Raw genomic sequence first — 23,143 nt, 5'->3', positions numbered from 1 at the left:
TACGATGCCTCACTTGATCCTGCTGCTCTGCTGCAGCGCCGAGACGACTTGCCATGCTCGTCTGCCTGCTATTTCCAGCCGTGACAGATTACATGTCCAAAGCCGTTGGCGAGCTGGCGAGCCAACGCATCAACTTTGACAGCACCTAGCCCATCCATCCAGCATCCTACCCATGCACATACAGCCTCCGCCGTCGCTGCTTTTGCCATGGCCTTGGGCTCCGCGTTTGCGCGCTTACCGGATGTTGCTGCCCTTACGCTTCTCATCATTGCTAGCCTGTCCGCAGTCATCACTCTCCACATCCCACCCCTCATCCAAGGCGCCAATCTTTCTCCGTCGGCTTCTCTTGCTGATACGAGCTCTGTATCTAACTGTTAGTCGTTTGCCACCGGCCAATGGGCCCACTCCTGAGGGCCCATCGCCGCCAAGGGCTCATGGATCGGCTGCGGCCTACGCTCTTGGGGGATTCTTCCAGGTCAGCCGAAACGAAGCTTCAAGGTTCGGATGGAGCGGGAGATGGTTTCAGTGGATGTAGGACTATGCAACTTTATCTCAGCTTGAGCGGGGTCAGATGTTGGAGGTCAGATGAAGGGGTCAAAGCAATCCCCCAGCGGAAAAGATGCTAGTTCTGCCCTCGCCGCTAAAGGTATAAAAGGGGGAGTCAAATCGGCCAGGACGGACGTTCTTCTGAAATCTTTTCTTCATCGTTTGCACATACAAGTATACTTATCCAAACACACTTATCACACAAGCAAACACAAGTCCATTCATCATCCGTCACTAGTATCTGTCGAAGTCCCCTCTCGTACACCTTCAGTCCAACCATTGCTCTTCCTTCCCGTCACATCCGACCTCTGAATCCTAGCTTCTCACCACCATGTCTGCTACTCACAGTTATTACCCAGCCGCTTCTCTTCCAATTAACATGCCCAAGAAGCCGGGTTACTACCCGACCACGCAGCATCATGCCTATAGCCGCGTATCTGTCTCACCTCCGGAAGCTCCAGAGAGCGTCACCACATCGGGTGTCCCCTCCTACGAGCCATCAGCGACCTCAAGCAACTATGCAGGTAGCGCAAGCGAGTACGAATCTAGCGGAGCTGCGTCTGGGGTTGATTTGATGGAATACATGGGCGATCGTCTTAATGGCGCTTTCGACCCAATGCCTCTGGATCGCAGTCTTGCTAAGCAGGCACAAACGTAAGTATTGGTTTCGTACTCTGGTTGTGAAATCTAGAAATAAAGGACTAACCATGTCCTTAGTTCCGGCGAACTCAACGCCAAGCACCGCGAACTTCTCGAATTGCAAGCGCTTGCCCAACGCCGGCTGGCCAGCGTACGAGCAAACTTTGCCGACGGAATGAAGACAGCGAAAGAAGTCCAACGAGATTTGCAATGGACGCAAAAGCGCGTAACGTAAGTTTCACCAACCTCAGCTCCTTCGCGAACGCCAAAACTAACGACGACACCAGCGCCCTCAACGACAGAGCGGCTCGCAAGTACCCCAACGAATACAAAGCCGCATCAAAGCAATATCCCGCCCCTGTCGATTATTGAGACGAGCCACAATACGTTTCTCTCTTGTTCGAATTTCTAGGACTCACCAGTTCTTTTAGCAAAATCCCCATCATTGTTGATTTCTTGTAAACTCCTTTTTTACTCTGGGCGGTCTTGTTCCTCTCCCTGGCGGAATCTTCAAACAAGCGACGTCAATTCCACCCTTCACATTCCGCTCCACCATCGCCGCTTTACACTCCTTTAGCGTCTTAGCTCACGCAGTCCACTTCCTCGCCGCTTTTGACGCGGCTCGGTCCGGCGCGCGGCGCTTAACGAACGAATGAACCGCGCTAATTGCTCCATCTGGAAATGACAAGAACACGGTACCATTCGCGATTGGATGTGGGCTCCCGTCTGGGTAGGGCTGCCTGCTATTCGTCTTGTTTCCATTTGTCCGCTTGTTTTGGTATGCAGATGTCCTGACTCGCATTCTGCCGCCCCGGAGGTTGGGTTCTTGGGACGGCTATCTGAATTTAAGGCGTTCTTTTGGCTTGGGAAGGGATGGGCGTGGCGGTGGTGTGGCTATTGTCTTCCCGGTTATTTGGGTTGGTGGGTTAGCCTTGTATTTTGGGCCTTGAATGGATGCATGGATGAATTAAGGAAATTGGAAACGAAATGAAAATGGAACGAACGCGTTTTTAATGTATTTGGTATCAGGTTACCAGCTTAGGAAATATGACATGCTTGAATTGCATCGGTGATTTCCGTCATAACTGGACTGATGAGGGAGAGTCACATGAGTGATGATAGGTTCAATGAACGTGATCATGAATTGAATTGGATAATGGAAAGAAGGCCGTTGGATCCACCTCCAGCACCCTAGCGCCGCTCTAATATGGCCTACTTACGCCATACCAACACTAAAATATTGCTAATCAGGTGACTCCCTAATGGCTGCGTACAGCATATTATGCAAATGTATTCTTAGCCAATACTAAGCTTGTATTTTGGTTACTTGTAGACAAGGCTTTAGCACGGACGTCTCTTGAGTGTGAGGAATCCCTAAGGAAAAAGGCCAGGCAGCTTACTGGCTATTACAACACAAGAATGATGAAGTCAATCCTAGCTCTCTTGAGATGCAAGATAAAAGCAGCGTTTGTGTTTCTAAGGAAGCTAAATAGAGTTCAGAAAACACCTCCTAAGTCGTGCCGAGATTAGGGGTGCCCGCACGGTCGGCCCAGTAATATGAAACTATATCAATTCCCTAAAGCATATCGTTTCACTTCCTCTCTTTACGCTGATTCTCCCAGGGATCTTCAACAAAGCTAGGTAAAAAGTAGGCCACATCTCCCTGGGCATTCCTAACCCCTTTGCGCAGTACGTGGGTATCATCACGGCCAAAAGTTCCCAAGGGTATTGATGGAACGGACGCCGTAGGTTCAGTTGGGGAGGGGTCAGACGGGAAGACAGCATCAAGACTGTGTTTTGTTCCGGAGTCTCCAGTTTCGCTGGTCGGAACATCCTGTTTGAATACTTCACCACGCGCCAGAAATTGCGCGAGCCCAGACGGGCCAGATTGATTTTGCTTCCCTTTGGACCTTGGATTGGCCCTGTTGATTGGTTCGAAATTAGAAGGGCTGGCTTGTGGCGGAAGAACAGTATCGGCACTTAGGGATGACTCCTCGTTCATATCCACGCTTTCCTCGACGTACCCAGGATCAAGCCACTCCTCTCCATCCTTGTCATCTTGTTGAGATAAACGGAGGGTACCTATGCTTGGTATTTTCTTTTGCCTAGCACCGAGTTGTATCGAATTTGCCCCTGACGAGTTTAGTTTAGAAGCGTCCACGAAAGTGTCTTGACGATTGAATTTTCTCTTTTTGTTGTTCAGCTGATTTCCGAATGACGAAAAGCCCATAGCAGCTGCGATCTCTGGGTCGATGTCGATGTCATCCCAAGCATCCATTTTTGTTAAGGCTGTCTGAGCCCGAAAAAAGTTCGACCTTAATGGTGACGAGATAAATAAGGTCGACGTAGGTCCCCATGAATGCGAGGACCTCGCCTGCACGTGAGGTCGCTAAGAAAACGTGACAGCCTCAAAAGCGCCCTATTCTTTGACTCAGCATGCTCAGATTAAGAAACCGATTTACCTCAGAAGCTCAGACCAAGAAATCGATTGCGGATATAGGAATATCCGCACCGTCCGCTAAGCTGATTTAGGACGGTAATCGGTTTTCTTAGTCTGAGGCGACTAAGAAACAGATCGATCGATCGAATAGGTTAGCTTGCGTATATTCGATAATCCGCGCAGCGGATATTCATCGGTTTCTTACCTCAGCGAGCTCAGACGTGATTTTTTAGCTAGTGTCGGAATAACCTACGCCATCTTCCGAATTGCAAAATCACGTCTGAGACAGTTTGGCGAGTTTTGTTAAAATCCTAAGCAAAATCCGTAAAACGGATATTGCGGATATCTAATTCATTAATTTATATAACGCGTTATTATTACCACACGTAGTTACTTTTTTTTTAAGACTTAGGGCTTCTAAATGGTATATATTATACGGCTATCGCTTAGTTCTAATATTAATTTTATTAAAGGTAAAAAACGCGTTATTAAAAGCCTAAGCACATATTATATCTTATTAAATAGTCTGCTAATATTAATAAAACTATATAAATATGTAGACATCTACTATTTAAAGCTATTGCAATACTTAGTAGGTGCTATAGTTGAGTCCTTCCTTGAAAATATCCTCCCTTGGCCCGGAGTGCCTCTACAACTACTAGGGGGTAAGCTTCATGCAGAGCTTCGTGCAGAGCTTCGTGCAGAGCTTTTGCAGAGCTTCGTGTAGAGCCTTGTGTAGAGCTTTAGTAGAGCTTTGTGCAGAACTTAATGTAGAGCTTCGTGCAGAGCTCCATGTAGAGCTTCGTGCAGAGCTTCGTGCAGAGCTTTGAGTAGAGCTTCGAGCGGAGCTTCGTGCGGAATTTCGTGCAGAGCTTTTGCAGAGCTTTGGTAGAGCTCCGTGCAGAGCTCCGTGCAGGTCTCCCCCTGAGCTTCGTTCCGCAGAGCTCTCGCAAAGCTCCACAGCTCTACGCAGAGGGCTGGCGGCGTGGGCGTGGGCGTGGGCGTGGGCGTAAGCGTTCAGCGTTGGTGTTTACTGAGCGGCTCGGCGGTGCAGTAGAATGGGGCCTCTACGACGACGAATTCCTCCTAACGTCGCGCGCGTATAAGGAGCTAAAGATCTCATAGCTTTATAGAGTAGGCTTTTCTCTATAATCTAATGTAATTTTTATGTCAATAGGTATTGTGGGAGGGTAGATTAATTTCGTTAAAGTTAATAAGGTCTTCTTATATAAACCGTGTTTAGGTTTTCCTACAAATCTCGCCAAAGTCTCTCAGACCTAAATCAGCTTAGCGGACGGTGCGGATATTCCTATATCCGCAATCGATTTCTTAGTCTAAGCTTCTGAGGTAAGAGGGAAAGCCCGCGTGCCTTAACCAGATCGCCACCCTCTATTTATCTTGATATAAAAAGACAAATAACGTCGCAGACCTCTGTAACGCGGTCCACTACTTAAATATAACGCTCGCGACAGTTCCGGTCTTCCATAGCGTTAGGGGTGGCTATCTCCTGGACCATATACGCCTTCTTTGGGATTTTGCAAACGCCGCAACGTCCGTTTAGGACGTAGAAGAAGCTATCTTAAAGGGCCACTCACACCTTATGGAGATGCGAAACGAGTACCCTGAGCGGCACAGTTGTCGCAGGCTCTACGGCGATGTGCTTGGGCGCAGGTATATTCTATCGCTAAAGCTGGAGGATTTCGCGGATGCTGTCTTCCATGTCTGGGGGCTGTGCTATAACTATAACAACGAAGTCAACAAGTCAGGGACTATACCTCCGGTTGACTGTTCTCTGATCTCCAGCCTCTCGACAAAAGTGGGGAAGTTATCTTTAGCTCCGCGTGGGGAGACAAGAGACGCAGCAACGGGAATGCTATACGACCGGATAGTCACGGCGTGCAAGTCCCACAATTTTGTTAATGGGCTGCTCGGCATCGGGAAGGAGTTTGTTACGCATCTGGGGTCTATGCCGACGCTGCCTATGGCGGAGAAACAATAACTGACGAGGAGGCACATAAGAGAGCTGAAGAACTGCAGCTTAAGGGGAAGGCCGAGCTTGAACAGCACTTGTTGCGGCCCTGATGGAAGTTGAGGGATTACAAAACGGAGCTGGGACTGCGGCGGCTGGCTATGGACCCGACTAACAACAGAATTGTGATGGATTTTTGCGGGCTGATGATAAGCATTTTCGGCTACGACCCTAGCGTGCTAATGTTGTACTCCAAGTTCGTGGCAAAGTAGACGCAGCTCGAGAAGGAGAGTGTTGAGAAGGTGAAGGCGGAAGGCAGGCGCCCGAACCCTAAGCTCTGCCATATGTGTAGGCTCGTCAAGCTGCTGAGCCCGACGATGGCTGAGAATGGTGGTGGCGGTGGCCGCGGGGGTTTAAATGGGACTTGGAGTGTTGGTACCTGCCCTTTGGCAACTGGCACTAGCTGGAACTGCGAACGATGTGCTTAATCTGCCGGCTCGTCCTCTCCCTTATCGTCAGCGACCAGGTGTGGAACACCCTGTACCTGCGTCTCGCCGTTATTGACCCGGAGATCCAGGGCACGATGCTGCGCGTGGGCGAGCTGGCCAGCGGGAAGGAAGTCCTGTTGGTTGAGTACGGCATGCGGCCGGTTGGGGAACTGAGGATTGTTAGCCCTAGAAACTACACGCAGGCGATACGGCAGGGGNGGGAGGCTAGGGGTCAACAGCGCGAATTTGAAGAGTTTATGGACGACGCTGGGAATGGGAAAGACGACGGACCACTCCGCTCCGCGGCCGGCCAGCAAGTTGACACCGCCACGCTCAAGTGGTGGCTTAACGACTGCTACCAGAACCACGGCGAGGCCTGCAATAGTAGCTACCGCGGTAGTGGCGCCAGCCCGCGTTACGCTGCCGACGTGCCACTAGTCTTTATCGACGTGGTGGACCACTACCTAGTCCTAGCCACCTCTGCGGTAAAGTTCTTCGCGCTGAGCTACGTGTGGGGGACAGTTGATATGTCGCAGACGCTCCTGGCAAACTACCAGTCCTGCTGCTAGAGGGGGGGGCTGCCGGCTAGGCTACTAAACACCATCTCTGATGCCATTGTGCTGGTGCACGCCCCCGGCGAGCGCCACCTCTGGGTTAATGCCCTGTGCATCGTGCAGGATGACGCGGAACATAAAGCGCGCGATATCGCGTATATGGGCGTGGTCTACGGCAAGGCGTTTGCGACGATCGTTGCCATTTACGGCGACAGCGCGGACGCGGGTCTACCGGGGGCCAGGCCTGGGATGAGGCCGCCGCAGAAGATTGAGACGCTTGTTGTGCAGGCTGGGTTGAGGGACTTGGACTATGATCCAGACGGCGGCGATAGCAATGAACAGGTTATTCTTTATTTAGTGGCGACGCCGCTGCCGCTCCACTTCGCGCTCGAGGCCTCGCGGTGGGACACTCGCGGCTGGACGTTCCAGGAGCGCATGCTCTCGCGCCGCCGCCTGTACTTCTTAGAGCGCTGCGTGTACTTCTAGTGCGGCCGTTGCGACAAAGTCCTGTTGGAGTGCGGCGTCAACGGGCTAGTGCGCTCTAAGCAGAAATTCTGGGACATGCCTAGCAAAGTACTAGTAGCCACATCTCTTGACAACCTACTGTTCGATCTCCACCAGGAGCTTGCCGGCCTGGGACCTGACGCGGCGAGCTAAGAGCTTTATAGTGTACAGCAAGCTCGTTGAGAAGTACACTCTTCGATAACTCTCCTATGACTCGGACATTATCAACGCCTTCCTAGGCACCATTACAGTCCTCAACGAGTACTTCCACAGCGACGTCCTCTGCGGTCTCCCCGCGTCCGCGTTCGACCTCGCGCTGCTGTGGGCGCTGGCAGGACGGCTGCCGCGCCGCGGCCACACCTTGGGCATTATGGGGAATTCAGCCAACATGGAGGGTAGGCTCGTCCTCGACCACGTGTTGCCTACCAACAGGAACACGGTTTTGACGGTCTGGGGCCCGAATGCAATGCCGACTTTCGACGACAAAATCGACAGGAAGTTCCCCAGCTGGTTGTGGGTTGGATGGAAGGGCCCCGTAGAGTATAGGCTGTTCGCGGAGGCGCGCTCCGACGAGCCGCTACTAATGCCGCCGGTCCGCGAGTTTACGATCAATCCTGATAGGAAAGAGCTTTGGGCCGTAACGGTGTGTCAGGGGCAGCAGCATAGAGTAGTTTCTTTGTCGCGCAACCCAACGGCTGCAGTAGACCCTACTGCCCCTGCCCGTGTCCAGGCGCCTGAAGATACTGTTGCTGCTGTTATGGAAGGTCTAGCTCTCTCCACGGACGCGGACGAGAACGTGCCAATCGCCAACCCAACCCTCCCCAACATCCTCCAGTTCCTCTCGCCCTCCGTGCCTCTCTTAGCCTTTATAATCTCTACAGAACATGAATACGTCTCGTACGCGGACCACATCTACGCTTCGGGCCGCCAGGCGGTACGCTATATACTAGACCGTTGAGGCAAGCGCTGTGGGCTATAGTGGGAGCAGGCCGGGTACGTTTATGTGGGGCGGGGCATGAGCACTGAGACGGAGAGCAAGATGCTGCTGGTAGGGATCAGCCGGCATAAGGATACGTTTTGGGCGAGGGCAGGGCCGAAGCGCGTGGAGGGAGAGATTAAGCTGTTTGACGACGAAGCGTATCCTGCTGTTGGGGAAAGCAGTGGGCTTGTTAATGTGCTTGCGGTGAATTTGGATATGGGTTATGACTATGGCGAGCGGGTGACTGTTGCAAGGATCCATGCCAAGGCGTGGGAGAACGCGGGGCCGGTGGTGAGGATGGTTAGGTTGGCTTGAAATGGGTAGTTAAGACGCAGGAGAGGCTTAAGGCGAGCTCTCTCACTGGTTTGTCCTGGTGCTGCGCAATATTCTTTGCCTTAAGCTGACTGGAGGGGCTCTCCGCGCCGACGCCAACAGCTTGCCGTCCGGCAGGAAAGCCACGGTTTGGGCGGAGTACGAATGGCCCTTGAGCGTCTGCGAGGCCGCTTCCGAGCCGGCATCCCACAGCCTGACCGTGCCGTCGTAGGAAGCCGACACCAGCCGCTCGCCACCCGGACGGGGCTCGAATGGCCCTCGAGCGTCTGCGGGACCGCTCCCGAGCCGGTATCCCACAGCCTGACCGTACCGTCACGTCTGGCAAGAAGGCCACGGCGTTGTTGGACCCGAATGGCCCTTAAGCGTCTGCAAGGTCGCTCCCGTGCCGGTATCCCACAGCCTAACCATGCTGTCGTCCGCAGCCGACGCCAGTAGCTTGCCGTCCGGTGAGAAGGCCACGGTATCGACGGAACCCGAATGGTCCTCGAATGTCTGTAATAAGGCGCTCTAATGCTCTTCCATCTTAGGTAATCTTGGTATCCACTTAGGTACCCAATCCTTAAATTGCTTCCTCACTATGCTCATTGTCGGAGCGAATATAAGTGCACTAGAGTGTGTTTGGAGCGGAATCTGCTGAATTCCAGGTCGGCTGTATAAAACGAATCGCTTTATATCGTGGATAAATACCTATAGGCTAGAAAACTCGCTGGCCTTAACCAGAAATTAGCGGGTTATCTCGAGACGTGAGAAGCACCGTCTTACAAGAGCGATGGAGTCCAGTAAAGTGATTGCATGAACCCTTTCGGAGACCCTCCGTATCCAGCGCAGCGCCAAGGGCCAATGAAGAAGATGCCCCTGCAGGAACTGGGAAACTTAGTTATTATCGTGAAGCTGAGCACCGCTCTTCTGCAGATGCTTAATTCAGTACAGACAGGCATATTGGATCTCCGGGGGAAGACTCTGCTCTACTTGAGTGCTCTTTATATCAGTTGCAAGCATATTAGGAGCGTCAATGCCACAGATGTCTTGCTTAAGAGAAGTTGACATAAGCTTTATGCATCTGGTAGCTAACGTCCGATGCGCTTGCTTCTCGTCCACCCAGAAGTTTGGGTCTCCGCACCTCTCTTTGTCAAGGAGGAAGTCGCGAAATGAAGGATGATGTGGACGGAGCGGGCGGGTATGGTTTGTTGGAATATTGAGAGTATCATGAAGGTCCTTCAGCATCCGGCCTATCCTTTGTTTCGGGACGAGGAGTAGCCTGCTCAAAGAATCAACTGCAAGGGGAGAGAATAGAGCCACGATACTTCCAAGAATGTCTCTTAGCATGCTGTAAAATCTCTCTTTTTCTCGTTGAATGAAGCCTGGTTGAATAGAACTCCGCAAAACAGTAACTTAGATCCCGTTAAGGTGTTCTTCCTGGATAGTAGTAGCAGCAAGGTGTCGCCCTCAAGAATTGTGCATAGCCTTTCGTTAGTGAATAGCCCTTCGCGAATGAACCGGCAGGCAGTCGCAGTCCAGATGAATAGGCCACTTGCGCTCCAGACCAAAGTTTTAATTATCTAATGTATATACGACGAGCCTATTGTGTATCTCTAGGAAGGATCTACGATATCACCGTTAGCAATAAATATACCGTTCTAAAAATCGTCGACGGCCTCGAAATATCCGATTAGTGGTTAGGCACTCTTTCCCTACCATTTCCTCAAAGCCAAGGCGAGATCAAACCCGCGCTACTCTTCGGCGACACGAAATACAGTCTACTTGTATAGCCCTAAGGCCGCCTATCCCTTCCTCAACCGCGAGAAGGCGATGAGGACCGAGCTAGCGAGGCCGAAGGTAGTATAGATGAGAGCGTAGACTTAGTCTTCGAAGCTTTAACGGGTGTAGGTAAGAGCCTGTTTCACCCTAATAGCTTATAGGGAGGGGGACACGGAGCTTCTGGTGAACGATGTGCTAGATAAGACGACGGGGGTTATGGATGATACGTTTATAGGAATATGGAAAGGGACGTGGGGGTTAGGAGTTGAGAATTTGGGGGGGATTGGAGGGAAGGGGGATGGTAGACGATAGATGTAGGGAGATAGACAATTGGCTAACCTTTAAAAGAAATAGACGGTGACGGATAATGCCGTGCTAGCTCTTTACTATGTGACCTAAACGAAGTTAGATGACGGTCTAGCACATGGACTAAGAATTCATTGCTAGGCTGTGATAATGTTATATAGCTAGGCAGTTTGACATTACTGCATTAAGTACGGGTAACTTTGCGAGTCCAGTTTGTTCTAAAGGATACCGCTGGTGCTTACAATAGTATTCATTCCAGGTGACCAAAAATCAGATCCTGTACTCATGTTGCATGGAAATATGGACAACACGTACAGCAGCCCCGCATATCGACCTATACCTAAACATTTGAGAGATAGCCAGCCAGCCAGGTAAGGGGTACGCTCCTTCCCCAAGAGTTGCTCATATCCTCACCGTATACTCCGTTCTACTAGGCTCTAGCGACGAATGAACATATTCTCCAACAACCCACGGACTGAATTGTCTTCTTCCATCGACGTCGAACCTTCCGTGGAGCTTGTCGCGTCGCTGTTCCTCCGAAAGTCATCCCGTTCGTACGGAGGTGGAACATTGGCGTTCATCTTTATCCTCTTTCGTTGGTCACCCTATCGAAATACGCCTCGCTCTTTGACGATCTCTCTTTCTAGACTGATCGCCAGCTCTCTCGTTTCCAATTTCTTCCGGTTATACCTCCATTTGTGTAGAAAGCTTTTCGACCTTTCCGGCGTTTCGATCGCCCAAGCACTGCGTAGCCCATCTAAGCGGCCGGCCGTGAAGCCAGCGCTGTGGTTATCTCGCCTAGAGTAAATGTCGCCGTATGCACCGTGGTACTTTCTATTGTTCTCAGCCGTCTCTGCGGCTAGGGCGAGGGTGTGGTTGACGGAGTCCCATTGGCGCTGGGCGCCGCCGACGCGCTTGTCGACGTAGCGATAGGCGGCCGCGGCGTAGTTGTATGGATCTGTCTGGGCCATGTCGGGCCTTTAATTTAGGCCACTGCTAGCCATACACCCCCTAAATGATACGCGTACACCCCCCAATTGATACGCATACACCCCCTACCCTATTTGGTTTAGACGCTCCCTTATTAAGTTAGATGCTTCCTCATTAAGTTAGAATATCACGTGCGTTTGACTTGTTTGCGCCTGCATTGCGAAAATCAAAGTACGCGCCATGTAAGTTTTATGACTGCAACATCACGATCAAGTCTTGATTTTAGTTATGGTATAAGTAGTAGAGTCTAAATTTGGATCGCGTATAAGTCGATCAATTGGATTACGTAGTACTTTAAGGCGTCGCGCAGACTGATTTGGGTGCTGCCACCTCTACTTCGCGCCGCGCCCGTACCTACGCCCGCGCCCGCGCCTGCGCCCGGTAAGACCCAAATCAAACACCTCTGCTTCGCACCCAAGAGCCTGCGATTGCAGAGCGTCGTAGCGGTCGGGCAGTTAACTCTACAACTAGCTCTACAATTGCCAATTGCGTTGACAGATCTACTTATAGAGAGCCCTCAGCATTTGAGCGAAATACTATGGGCTCACACTTGGATTTTCGTAATGCAGGCGCAAACAAGTCAAACGCACGTGATATTCTAACTTAATGAGGAAGCATCTAACTTAATAAGGGAGCGTCTAAACCAAATAGGGTAGGGGGTGTATGCGTATCAATTGGGGGGTGTACGCGTATCATTTAGGGGGTGTATGGCTAGCAGTGGCCTTAATTTAATGGTCCTGAGATGATCTACGGCTGTTTGGGAAGGAGATAGGAGTCGCTGATGCTGGATATGATAGGGATGAACATGCTAGCGTGATACTCCCGTCACATACACCTAGGCGCAACCGGTGGGCTAGCGTCGCCTGTGCACTCTTAGCAAAACCTTACAAAATTTTAGCGGCGGGAACCCACCGGCTGCGACGAGGTGGTGTATGTATATACGTTTTTCTGCTTACAAGGAGACACTAAGGACAGTGTCTTCCGCCCCAGATTCTCGCTATCCGTCCAATCTACCGTTTATTAAAACTCGCTAATCGCCACCAATCGGCAGACTTTCTAGAGCTGCAGGAAGGTTAATCAACCCCGCCAAAAAGACAGTAATCGTTCAGCTGACTCCTACAAGGGGCGGGCTGCCCTCCCTGCAAGCGCTTCCCGCTAGCGCTTATATTGCCGCATTGCCACATTAAAAACAGTGCTTATTTAGTATTTTGTAGGACCCCCATCTGCAGCAATTATATCTCGCATTTCAATTACTTTATATTACCTCTAGGTTGTGCTCTTGCAGCTTCTTCGGCTGCTTATAATAATTAGATTACTATAAGAGCTATACTTTATATGGCTAATACCGCGCCAACGCTAGCAGGGAGGGCAGCTGGCCCGCTCATGTTACCCCCTTGTACTTGCTAACGATCTCAAGGTGGCGAGGAAACTTTTGAAAGAGGAGCATGTTACCCCCTTGTACTTGCTAACGATCTCAAGGTGGCGAGGAAACTTTTGAAAGAGGAGCATGTTACCCCCTTGTACTTGCTAACGATCTCAAGGTGGCGAGGAAACTTTTGAAAGAGGAGGATATTCATCTCGGACATTCTTTTAATCGAATCCTAGTCTTTCGTTTAGCTAGTTTCCGCTGTAAGGCGGCCCCTGCGGCCTACCGAACGAAGCCCCGGAGCCCCAATAGCTGCTTTGACCCCTAAACGCGTATTAGCAACACTACCTCTAGACCCGCCAGTAGCTCCACTAAGACGTATAAAGAAACCAAGCGCGAAGGTGCAAGAGGCCTAGCAGTTGCTGAGGACACGAGCCCAAATATTAGCACAGTTTGAATAGCAGACAACCGCACTATAAACTAGACTATAAGCTACACAGTATATACTGCCTCCATTCCTTATAGTAAGAGTCTCTACCTTACCCGAATATAAAGGAGGAGGTATTAATTGTAACAAATTTTATCGACTTATTAAAAGCCTTAAAGAAACTATAGTATAGTAGAGTAATATTATTACAAACCAGAATAGCATTATTAAGAGCATTAGAAATAACCTTATAGACATTAAATTAGAATAGTAAAGCCTTAAAAAGCAAAACGCTAAACTCTAAAAGGCTATTTGGTCCTTATAAGCGTAACTAAACACTCCCTTAGCTCTAATATAATTATAGGCATCGGTAGCGGCTAGTAAAGGCATAGCAGGGTTAGAAATAACCTTACTATAAATAACAAGCGCTAGGAACCCTAAGGAACCTAATTAGTAGCTAGTGATAAACATTAGCTAAGCGGGTTTAGAGGCAATAGAGAGGGTAGCTACTACTAAAGTAGTAAAGTAAACTATTACGTAAGGTATAAAGGATATTAAGGGGCTTACGGGAGCTATACTTAAGGACTTCCGCGTATAGCGAATAAGTGATAGCGCAAGCATTATTAGATTCTTAGTGGAAAAAGATAAAGAAGCTACGTTTAGGTAAATAACTGCTTAATAGCTTAAACCGCATATCTCTAGGGTAAGGCTTATTAGACCTAAGTAGTATATAGTTAAGGCGGACTAGGTTAAAGTACCTTTAGCGATAGATATTAACAGCGGAAAAGTAAGTAAGTTAGCTATAGAGCGCTTTAGGGTAGAGAATAGGGTAGAGGTATATATAATAAGATAGCTAGGATAACTAAGGCCGCGCGGCTAGCACGTATTAGTAATTATTAAAGTGGCAATAAAGGAGGATATAAAGAAGCTGCTTACGTTAAATAATATATCATTTAAAAAAGGCGCGATTATTATATTACCATTTAAGGAGCGATATACCCCTATAGCATACTATAAATGTAAAAGGTTTAGACATAGGGCTAAAGACTATATGTAACCTAACACGTGCGAAATATATAGGTAGGAAGGCCATCTCTAGTATAAGACAGTAAATCTATACTGCGTGAACTGCTAGGGTCCTTACTAAGCCTTATACTGTAAATGCCTAGTATATAGGAAAGAGATGGATAGGATTCTTATACGACAGCGCTATAAATAGAGAACTTTAGATTCTTTAGGCGAATATAAAGAAGTGTAGGGAGGCGTAGTATGCGCTATATAATAATAAAGCGCTAGCAGACTTCTACTTTATTCTAGGCTAGGAGCCTTACTGCTTTCTCTTAGATGGGGAAGTGGTGCTAGCTGGCTTAAATCCCTAGTGGATAAGGTTCGTCCTAATAGGCAGGCAATAGCGGTATCCCCTAGTTAGGTTATATATCTAGGCATCTAAAGAGCTGGCAGCTATATAGCTGTAGGTAGATTTAGTAGACATTATAGTAGTAGTAGCGCACGTTAGCTAAAGGAGACTTATAATTGTATTGGTATATATTCTAAATAGATATTTAAGGAGAACTAAGGAAGAGAATCTAGAGGAGCTCTCTAGTAGACTAGAGATGATTAATAGGCTAATTTAGGGTAAACTATTACGCGACCTATATACTGAGGTAGTAATTATAGGTGACTTTAATCGGCATAATCCGCTATAGAGAGGAAGTTATATTAGTACCACATTAACGTAGGAAGAAAGCGCACTAATTATTAACTTTATAGTAGACTAGTTACTCTAAAGCCTACTTCTAGTAGGAATACCTATGTTTAAAAGTAATATAGGGCGAATATTAACAATTAACCTTATGCTTACAACCCTGGGCCTAGTAAGTAAACTAGTAAAGTACGCTATTTAGGAGTATAAGTATAGATTAAACTATAGAGCTATTTACACTAGCTTCTGGGTTAATATAGGCACGTAAGAGAGCTAGGAGAGGCTACTTATTAAGAATACAAACTAGGATAAAATATAAGAAGACGTAGAGTAATAGAAAGAGATAGGATTCCCTATAGAAGATATAGATAAAATAGTTAACTACCTTAATAGGTGGGTTAATAAAGCCCTTAAAGCATACTACTAATAGGCTAAACCATTACTATATATAAAAAGATGGTGGAATAAAGACCTTATAACGCTAAGGAAGTTATATATATACTAAAGGAACAAAAATAGCGCAATACAGAGGTAAGGAAGGGATAACCCTAAGCTATATAATGTCGCAGTAAGAGTAAAGAAGCTCTTTTATAGGACTATTCGGCGATATAAGAAGCTTTATTAGGACGAATTCCTTAGTAACAGTAATAATATATAGAAAGTGTCGAAATACCTTAATCCGTAAGCTATATCCGCGTTTACTAGAATACCGCTAATTAAAAAGAATAAAGGATAGGGAGAAGTTATTATGGAGAACTATAATATTGCAAGAGAACTACTCTAAGTATTCTTTCTGGTCCTACCGCCATATAAATAAGAGGAGGAAGCTATAACTAGCTATAACTAATTGCTATAGGAGCCCATCGCTAAATATAAGGTTAAGGTAGCTATGTTTAGGGCTAGCCTAGATAAGGCTTCTAGAAGGGACGGCCTACTAGCTAGGGTATAGCAAGAGCTATAGCCTGTACTAAGTGGTAAGATTACCACTCTCTTTACTAAATTACTTAAGATAGGAAAGGTACCCTAGAAATAGAAAGTAGTAAAGATTATACCGCTATAGAAGTTAAAGTGGGGGGACTATATAGTAGCAAATAACTATAGGCCAATCTCCCTTCTCCTAATACTAGGAAAAGCACTTAAATTGCTAGTGGTGAAGAGGATAGTATACCTAGTAGAGGAATATAGCCTACTACCTAAGACGTACTTTGGAGCTAGGAAGTAAAGGTTAATAATATATACGCTATTATATCTCTATAAGGACGTATTTAGAGTATAAAAAAAAAAGAAGACGCTGTCTCTAGTATTATTTAATATTAAGGGTGCGTATAATAATATGGCTATAAAGCCGGAAATTAGAAGATTACGGCAGTATTAAATACCTTAGACGATTATATAATAGGTATAGGACTTTTATATAAACCGTTAAGCCTATATCCTAGTTAATAGATATATATTAGAGGTATAGGCGCTCCTATAGGTAGGTCTCCTATAGGGATTAGTACTAGCCCTAATACTCTTTCTATTCTTTAACGCGGATCTTATATAAAGCGCACCTAGAAATAGCAGCTCTATAGCCTTTATTAATAACTACTTGGTATAGGTTATAGGCCCTATAGTGGAGGAAAATACGCAGATTATTTAGGGCGAGATTATACTAATACTTAAGAAATAGGAGAGGACTAGTAAAGCCTAATTTAAAGTAAAGAAAACGTTATTTATCTACCTTACTAGATATAAAGAAGCAGGTAGGGATACTACTACGCCGCTCTAATTTAAAGGAAAAGGGATCCCCCTAACTTAGGAAGTTAAAATCCTTAGGGTGATCCTTAATAAGGAGCTATGGTTTAAGGCGCACCTAGTAGATAAAGTAGGTAAAGCCACTAAGGTGGCGCTAGCGTTATGTAGATTAAAGGGACTGTAGTTTAAGAGCGTTAAGCAGCTAGCTAAGAGCTTAGTTCTACTAGTAGTAGACTACACGTCGCTAATATAGTACCCGCTTGCGATATAAAAGTTAATATAGCTCCTCTAATAGGCGTAGAGGATTACGGCATAAGCTATTATTAGGGGGTTCCGCTCTATTGCCCTATTAATAGCGGAAGTAAAAGCCGGCTTACTCCCTCTTAAGTAAAGGCTATATAACCAGGCTATTACGTTTTAGGTATTAATCTATAAACTAGGCAAATTATATCCTTATTAGATAATTTAAAGATAGAGGCTCTATAGACGGCACTAATCGCCGCTTTAGAGGATAGTAGAGATATATAAGGATGTCTAGGTAAATAGGGTGCTAGAGGTTAAATTATATATATGCCCGCCGTAGGTAGCTAAGCCTAATATGGTAATATATAAGGATAAAGATTATACTTAAGCTATTATTAAAGACTATAAGCTAGGGTAGGTTAATATATACGTTAATATATTAGTGCGTAATAGTAGGGTAGGAGTTAGTATATATGCTACGCTATCTAAAGTAACGCTTTTAAAAACGGTGGCGAGCTTTAATTAGGCTAACGCCCACCTTATAGAGCTTTTAGCAATTAGCGAGGTAGCTAACTGGCCGTGAGACCCTACGTGTATAGCTATTAACTAAGCAGGTTTTCTAATACCTACATCTAGTATAAGAATATTCTCCAACTTGTAATTAGCGTTACTGTTAGTATAGAGCTAGAGGGCTAGAGCCTACTAGGAAATAGTTATAGAGATTTTAAAGAAGCTTTAGCTAAATAATGTCACGCTATACTGGATTCTAGGCTACTTAGGATTTATAGGAAATAAAAAGGCTAATAAGCTTACTAAAGTAGCAATAAGACTAGAGAGCAAGGAGCTACTATAGAGAGATGGCCTCCTATAGTACCTTATAACGCAAGTATTAAAAAAAGCTAAGATAATAATAAAACCGCTTCTATTAGGAAGATCTAATACGGGTAAGTTTATAAGGAAGATTAACGCAGCACTCTACCTTAGAAAGGCTATAGGATTATACTAGCAGCTAATTAGCTTAGAAGCTGCTATCCTTATATAGCTATAGACCAGTAAGTTATTTCTAAAGGAATATCTCCATAAAATTAATATATTAGAGACGGCGTTATACAACTATAGGCTTATAAAGTTAATATAGCACTTCCTTTTCTCTTATAGGAGGTGGGCGTAGTAAAGGATTAAACTAAGAGAGTAATATGGAGATTGATTTGGGGATCTATTATATATATTAGGAGGCTACTTACGCAGATAAAAAGGAGGTAGGAATATTAACGGCCTAATTAAGCGCTGGAAGCTAGATATTAGCGTAGTTAAAGCTATAATTAAATTTATAAAGGAGACTAGATGTTTATACCTAAGTGTATAAAATATAGAGAGTATAAAAGCCAATATTAATAAGCAAAGACTCTTAAGAATTCTTCCTTTAATTATCTAACCGAATATACCGCAAGCCTCCTCTATACGTGCCTCTACTAGTGCGTCGCCAATTAAGAAGCATATAACGCTGGAATAGCCCTGCGGACACAAGGCATTAAAAACTACTTACTTAGGCTCACCTCTAAACTCTAACTTTCTTTAATAGTAATATATTACTTTCCTTTATTTATTCCTTAGTTAAGTATAGTATTAGGTAATAAATATATAGTTTTTATAGTTGGCTTCTAAACTAGAGCAAGCATATTAATAGCAGGAAGTATTTAGTTAGCGCTTTGTAATGGCCTATACCCTAAATAGTATATGGCTATAATAGAATATACATATATATATATATATATATGTACTTACTAACAATACCCTTGTTAAGGGTCTATAAAAGAAACAGAACTTTTAAAAAAGGAGGATATTTATCTTAGATATTCTTTTAATCAAATCCTAGTCTTTTATTTAGCTAGTTCCCGCTATAAGGCGGCCCCTACGGCCCACTAAACGAAGCCCTAGAGCCCTGATGGCTGCTTTAACCCCTAAACGCGTATTAGCAACACTACCTCTAGACCCGCTAGTAGCTTTACTAAGACGTATAAAGAAACCAAGCGCGAAGGTGCAAGAGGCCTAGTAGTTGCTAAGGACACGAGCCCAAATATTAGTATAGTTTAAATAGTAGACAACCGCACTATAAACCGGACTATAAGCTATATAGTATATACTACCTCTATTCCCTATAGTAAGAGTCTTTACCTTACCTAAACGTAAAGGAGAAGGTATTAATTATAACGAATTTTATCAACTTATTAAAAGCCTTAAAGAAACTATAGTATAGCAGAGCAACATTATTATAAACTAGAATAGCATTATTAAGAGCATTAGAAATAACCTTATAGATATTAAATTGGAATAGTAAAGCCTTAAAAAGCAAAACGCTAAACTTTAAAAGGCTATCTGGTCCTTATAAGCGTAACTAAACACTCCCTTAGCTCTAATATAATTATAGGCATTAGTAGCGGCCAATAGAGGTATAGCAGGGTTAGAGATAACCTTACTATAAATAATAAGCGCTAAGAACCCTAAGGAACCTAATTAGTAGCTAATAATAGACGTTAGCTAAATATATAAGGAGGTAATAGAGAGGGTAGCTACTACTAAAGTAGTAAAGTAAACTATTATATAAGGTATAAAGGATATTAAGGGGCTTACGGGAGCTATACTTAAGGACTTCCGCGTATAGCGAATAAGCAACAGCGTAAGCATTATTAGATTCTTAGTAGAAAAAGATAAAGAAGCTATATTTAGGTAGATAACTACTTAATAGCTTAAACCGCATATTCTTAGGGCAAGGCTTATCGGACCTAAGTGGTATATAATTAAGGCGGACTAGGTTAAAGTACCTTTAGTAATAGATATTAATAGTAGAAAAGTAAGTAAGTCAGCTATAGAGCGCTTTAGGGTAGAGAATGGTGTAGAGGTATATATAATAAGATAGCTGGGACAACTAAGGCCGCGCAGCTAGCACGCGTTAGTAATTATTAAAGTAGTAATAAAGGAGAATATAGAGAAGCTGCTTACGTTAGACAACGTATTATTTAGAGGAGGCGTAATTATTATATTACCATTTAAGGAGCAATATACCCCTATAGCATGCTATAAATATAAAAGGTTTAGATATAGGGCTAGAGACTACACGCGACCTAATACGTACAAAATATATAGGCGGGAAGGCTATCTCTGGTATAAGACGGTAAATCTATACTACGTAAACTGCTAGGGTCCTTACTAAGCCTTATACTGTAAATACCTAGTATATAGGAAAGAGATAGATAGGATTCTTATATAANAGCGCTATAAATAGAGAACTTTAGATCCTTTAGGCGAATATAAAGAAGTATAGGGAGACGTAGTATACGCTATATAATAATAAAGCGCTAGTAGACTTCCACTTTATTCTAGGCTAGAAGCCTTACTACTTTCTCTTAGATAGGGAAGTAGTGCTAGCTAGCTTAAATCCCTAGTAGATAAGGTTCGTCCTAATAGGTAGGTAGTAGTAGTATCCCCTAGTTAGGTTATATATCTAGGCATCTAAAGAGCTAGCAGCTATATAGCTATAGGTAGATTTAGCAGACATTATAGCGGTAGTAGTGTATATTAGCTAAAGGAGACTTATAATTGTGTTAGTATATATTCTAAACAGATATTTAAAAAAAACTAGAGAAGAGAACTTAGAGGAGCTCTTTAGTAGACTGGAGATAATTAATAGGCTAATCTAGGGTGAACTATTACGCGACCTATATACTAAGGTAGTAATTACAGGTAACTTTAATCGGCATAATTTGCTATAGGGAGGAAGTTATATTAGTACTATATTAACATAGAAAGAAAGTACACTAATTATTAACTTTATAGCGGACCAGTTACTCTAGAGCCTACTTTTAGTAGGAATACCTACGTTTAAAAGCAACGTGGGGCAAATATTAATAATCGACCTTATGCTTATAACCCTGGGCCTAGTAAGTAAATTAATAAAGTGCGCTATTTAGGAGTATAAGTACAGATTAGACTATAGAGCTATCTATACTAGCTTCTAGGTTAATATAAACACGTAGAAGAGCTAGGAAAGGCTGCTTATTAAAAATATAAACTAAAATAAGATATAAAAAGACGTAGAGTAATAAAAAGAGATGGGATTCCCTATAGAAGATATAGACGAAATAGTTAACTGCCTTAATAGGTAGGTTAATAAAGCCCTTAAAGTATACTGCTAATAGGCTAGACCATTACTATATATAAAAAGATGGTGGAACGAAGACCTTATAACGCTGAGGAAGTTATATATATACTAAAGGAATAGAAATAGCGCAATGCGGAGGTAAGGAAGGGACAACCCTAAACTACGTAATATTATAGTAAGAGCGAAGAAGCTCTTTTATAGGACTGTTTGGCGATATAGAAAGCTCTATTAGGACAAATTCCTTAATAATAGTAATAATATATAGAAAGTGTTGAAATACCTTAATCCGTAAGCTATATCCGCGTTTACTAGAATACCGCTAATTAAGAAGGATAGAAGATAGGGAGAAGTTATTATAGAGAACTATAATATTATAAGAGAACTACTCCAGGTATTTTTTTTAGTCCTACCACTATATAAATAAAAGGAGGAAGCTATAACTAGCTATAACTAATTACTATAGGAGCCTATCGCCAAATATAAGGTTAAGGCAGCTATATTTAGGGCTAGCCTAAATAAGGCTCCTAGAAGGGACGGCCTATTAGCTAGGGTATAGCAAGAGCTATAGCCCGTACTAAGTAGTAAGATTATTACTCTTTTTACTAAATTACTTAAGATAGGAAAGGTACCCTAAGAATAAAAAGTAGTAAAGATTATACCGCTGTAAAAGCTAAAGTAGGGGGACTATATAGTAGTAAATAACTATAGGCCAATCTCCCTCCTTCTAACGCTGGGAAAAGCACTTAAATTGCTAGTAGTGGAGAGGATAGTATACCTAGTAGAGGAATATAGCCTACTACCTAAGACGCACTTTAGAGCTAAAAAGCAAAGGTTAATAATATATACGCTATTATATCTCTATAAGGACGTATTTAGAGCGTAAAAAGAAAAAAAAACGCTATCTCTAGTATTATTTAATATTAAGGGTGCGTATAATAATATAGCTATAGAGCCAGAAATTAGGAGATTATGGTAGTAATAGATACCTCAGACGATTATATAATAGGTNTAGGACTTTTATATAAACNGTTAAGCNTATATCCTAGTTAATNGATATATATTAGAGGTATAGGCGCTCCTATAAGCGGGTCTCCCGTAGGGATTAGCACTAGCCCTAATACTCTTTCTATTCTTTAACGCGGATCTTATATAAAGCGTACCTAAAAATAGCAGCTTTATAGCCTTTGTTAATAACTACTTAGTATAGGTTATAGGCCTTATAGCGAAGGAAAATACGCAGATTATCTAGGGTAAAATTATACTAATACTTAAGAAATAGGAGAGGACTAGTAGAGCCTAATTTAAAGCAAAGAAAACGTTATTTATTTACCTTACTAGATATAAAGAAGTAGGTAAGGATGCTACTACGCCACTCCAATTTAAAGGAAAAGGGATCCCCCCAACTTAGGAAGTTAAAATCCTTAGGGTAATCCTTAATAAGGAGCTATGGTTTAAGGCGCACCTAGCGGATAAAGTAGGTAAAGCCACTAAGGTGGCGCTAGCGTTGTGTAGATTAAAGGGACTATAGTTTAAGAGTATTAAGCAGCTAGCTAAGAGCTTAGTTCTACTAGTAGTAGACTATACGTCGCTAATATAGTACCCGCTTATAATATAAGAGTTAATATAGCTCCTCTAGTAGGTATAGAGGATTATAGCATAAGCTATTATTAGGGGGTTCCGCTCTATCGCCCTACTAATAGCGAAAGTAGAAGCTAGCTTACTCCCTCTTAAGCAAAGGCTATATAACTAGGCTATCGCGTTCTAGGTATTAATCCATAAACTAGGTAAATTATATCCTTATTAAATAATTTAAAGATAGAGGCTCTATAAATAGCACTAATCGCCGCTTTAGAGGACAGTAGAGATATATAAGGATATCTAGGTAAATAGGGTGCTGGAGGTTAAACCGTATATATGCCCGCCGTAGGTAGCTAAGCCTAATATAGTAATATATAAGGACGAAGATTATACTTAAGCTATTATTAAAGACTATAAGCTAGGGT

At 44.1% G+C, this 23,143-nt stretch overlaps 6 protein-coding genes across 6 annotated transcripts; 3 read left to right on the top strand and 3 right to left on the bottom strand.

Annotated features, from left to right (window-relative positions):
- The first annotated feature begins 74 nt into the window (after positions 1 to 74).
- Positions 75 to 706, top strand: K441DRAFT_47550 (uncharacterized protein). Its single transcript, XM_067641876.1, has one exon. It carries the CDS (start codon positions 173 to 175, stop codon positions 533 to 535), a length of 363 nt encoding a protein of 120 aa, XP_067505967.1. The 5' UTR covers positions 75 to 172; the 3' UTR covers positions 536 to 706.
- K441DRAFT_47545 (uncharacterized protein) lies at positions 707 to 1,727 on the top strand. Its single transcript, XM_067641875.1, has 3 exons — positions 707 to 1,200; positions 1,264 to 1,416; positions 1,473 to 1,727. Exons 1-3 carry the CDS (start codon positions 878 to 880, stop codon positions 1,555 to 1,557), a joined length of 561 nt encoding a protein of 186 aa, XP_067505966.1. The 5' UTR covers positions 707 to 877; the 3' UTR covers positions 1,558 to 1,727.
- Positions 1,728 to 2,336: 609 nt separating this feature from the next.
- On the bottom strand, positions 2,337 to 3,548 carry K441DRAFT_657131 (uncharacterized protein). The gene has a single exon (XM_067648127.1). It carries the CDS (start codon positions 3,461 to 3,463, stop codon positions 2,777 to 2,779), a length of 687 nt encoding a protein of 228 aa, XP_067505965.1. The 5' UTR covers positions 3,464 to 3,548; the 3' UTR covers positions 2,337 to 2,776.
- A 4,581-nt stretch (positions 3,549 to 8,129) lies between these two features.
- Positions 8,130 to 8,529, top strand: K441DRAFT_657128 (uncharacterized protein). Its single transcript, XM_067648126.1, has one exon. The coding sequence runs from the start codon at positions 8,180 to 8,182 to the stop codon at positions 8,432 to 8,434; it is 255 nt and encodes an 84-aa protein (XP_067505964.1). The 5' UTR covers positions 8,130 to 8,179; the 3' UTR covers positions 8,435 to 8,529.
- Positions 8,477 to 8,950, bottom strand: K441DRAFT_551538 (WD40 repeat-like protein; the record flags this gene model as incomplete). Its single annotated transcript, XM_067643105.1, has 2 exons — positions 8,477 to 8,718; positions 8,800 to 8,950. Coding segments are annotated over 2 exons (393 nt in total), but the record flags the coding sequence as incomplete, so codon positions are not given.
- A 154-nt stretch (positions 8,951 to 9,104) lies between these two features.
- On the bottom strand, positions 9,105 to 9,923 carry K441DRAFT_47505 (uncharacterized protein). Its single transcript, XM_067641874.1, has 2 exons — positions 9,215 to 9,923; positions 9,105 to 9,163 (listed from the first exon to the last, which is right to left on the bottom strand). The coding sequence occupies exon 1, from the start codon at positions 9,776 to 9,778 to the stop codon at positions 9,374 to 9,376; it is 405 nt and encodes a 134-aa protein (XP_067505962.1). The 5' UTR covers positions 9,779 to 9,923; the 3' UTR covers positions 9,105 to 9,163; positions 9,215 to 9,373.
- Positions 9,924 to 23,143: the final 13,220 nt, after the last annotated feature.

Source organism: Cenococcum geophilum, assembly GCF_001692895.1.
Source record: "Cenococcum geophilum 1.58 unplaced genomic scaffold K441scaffold_13, whole genome shotgun sequence".
Taxonomy (NCBI): Eukaryota; Fungi; Ascomycota; class Dothideomycetes; order Gloniales; family Gloniaceae; genus Cenococcum; species Cenococcum geophilum.
The sequence above is the reverse complement of the archived record's forward strand: the minus strand, read 5'-3'. Positions and strand labels throughout refer to the sequence as shown.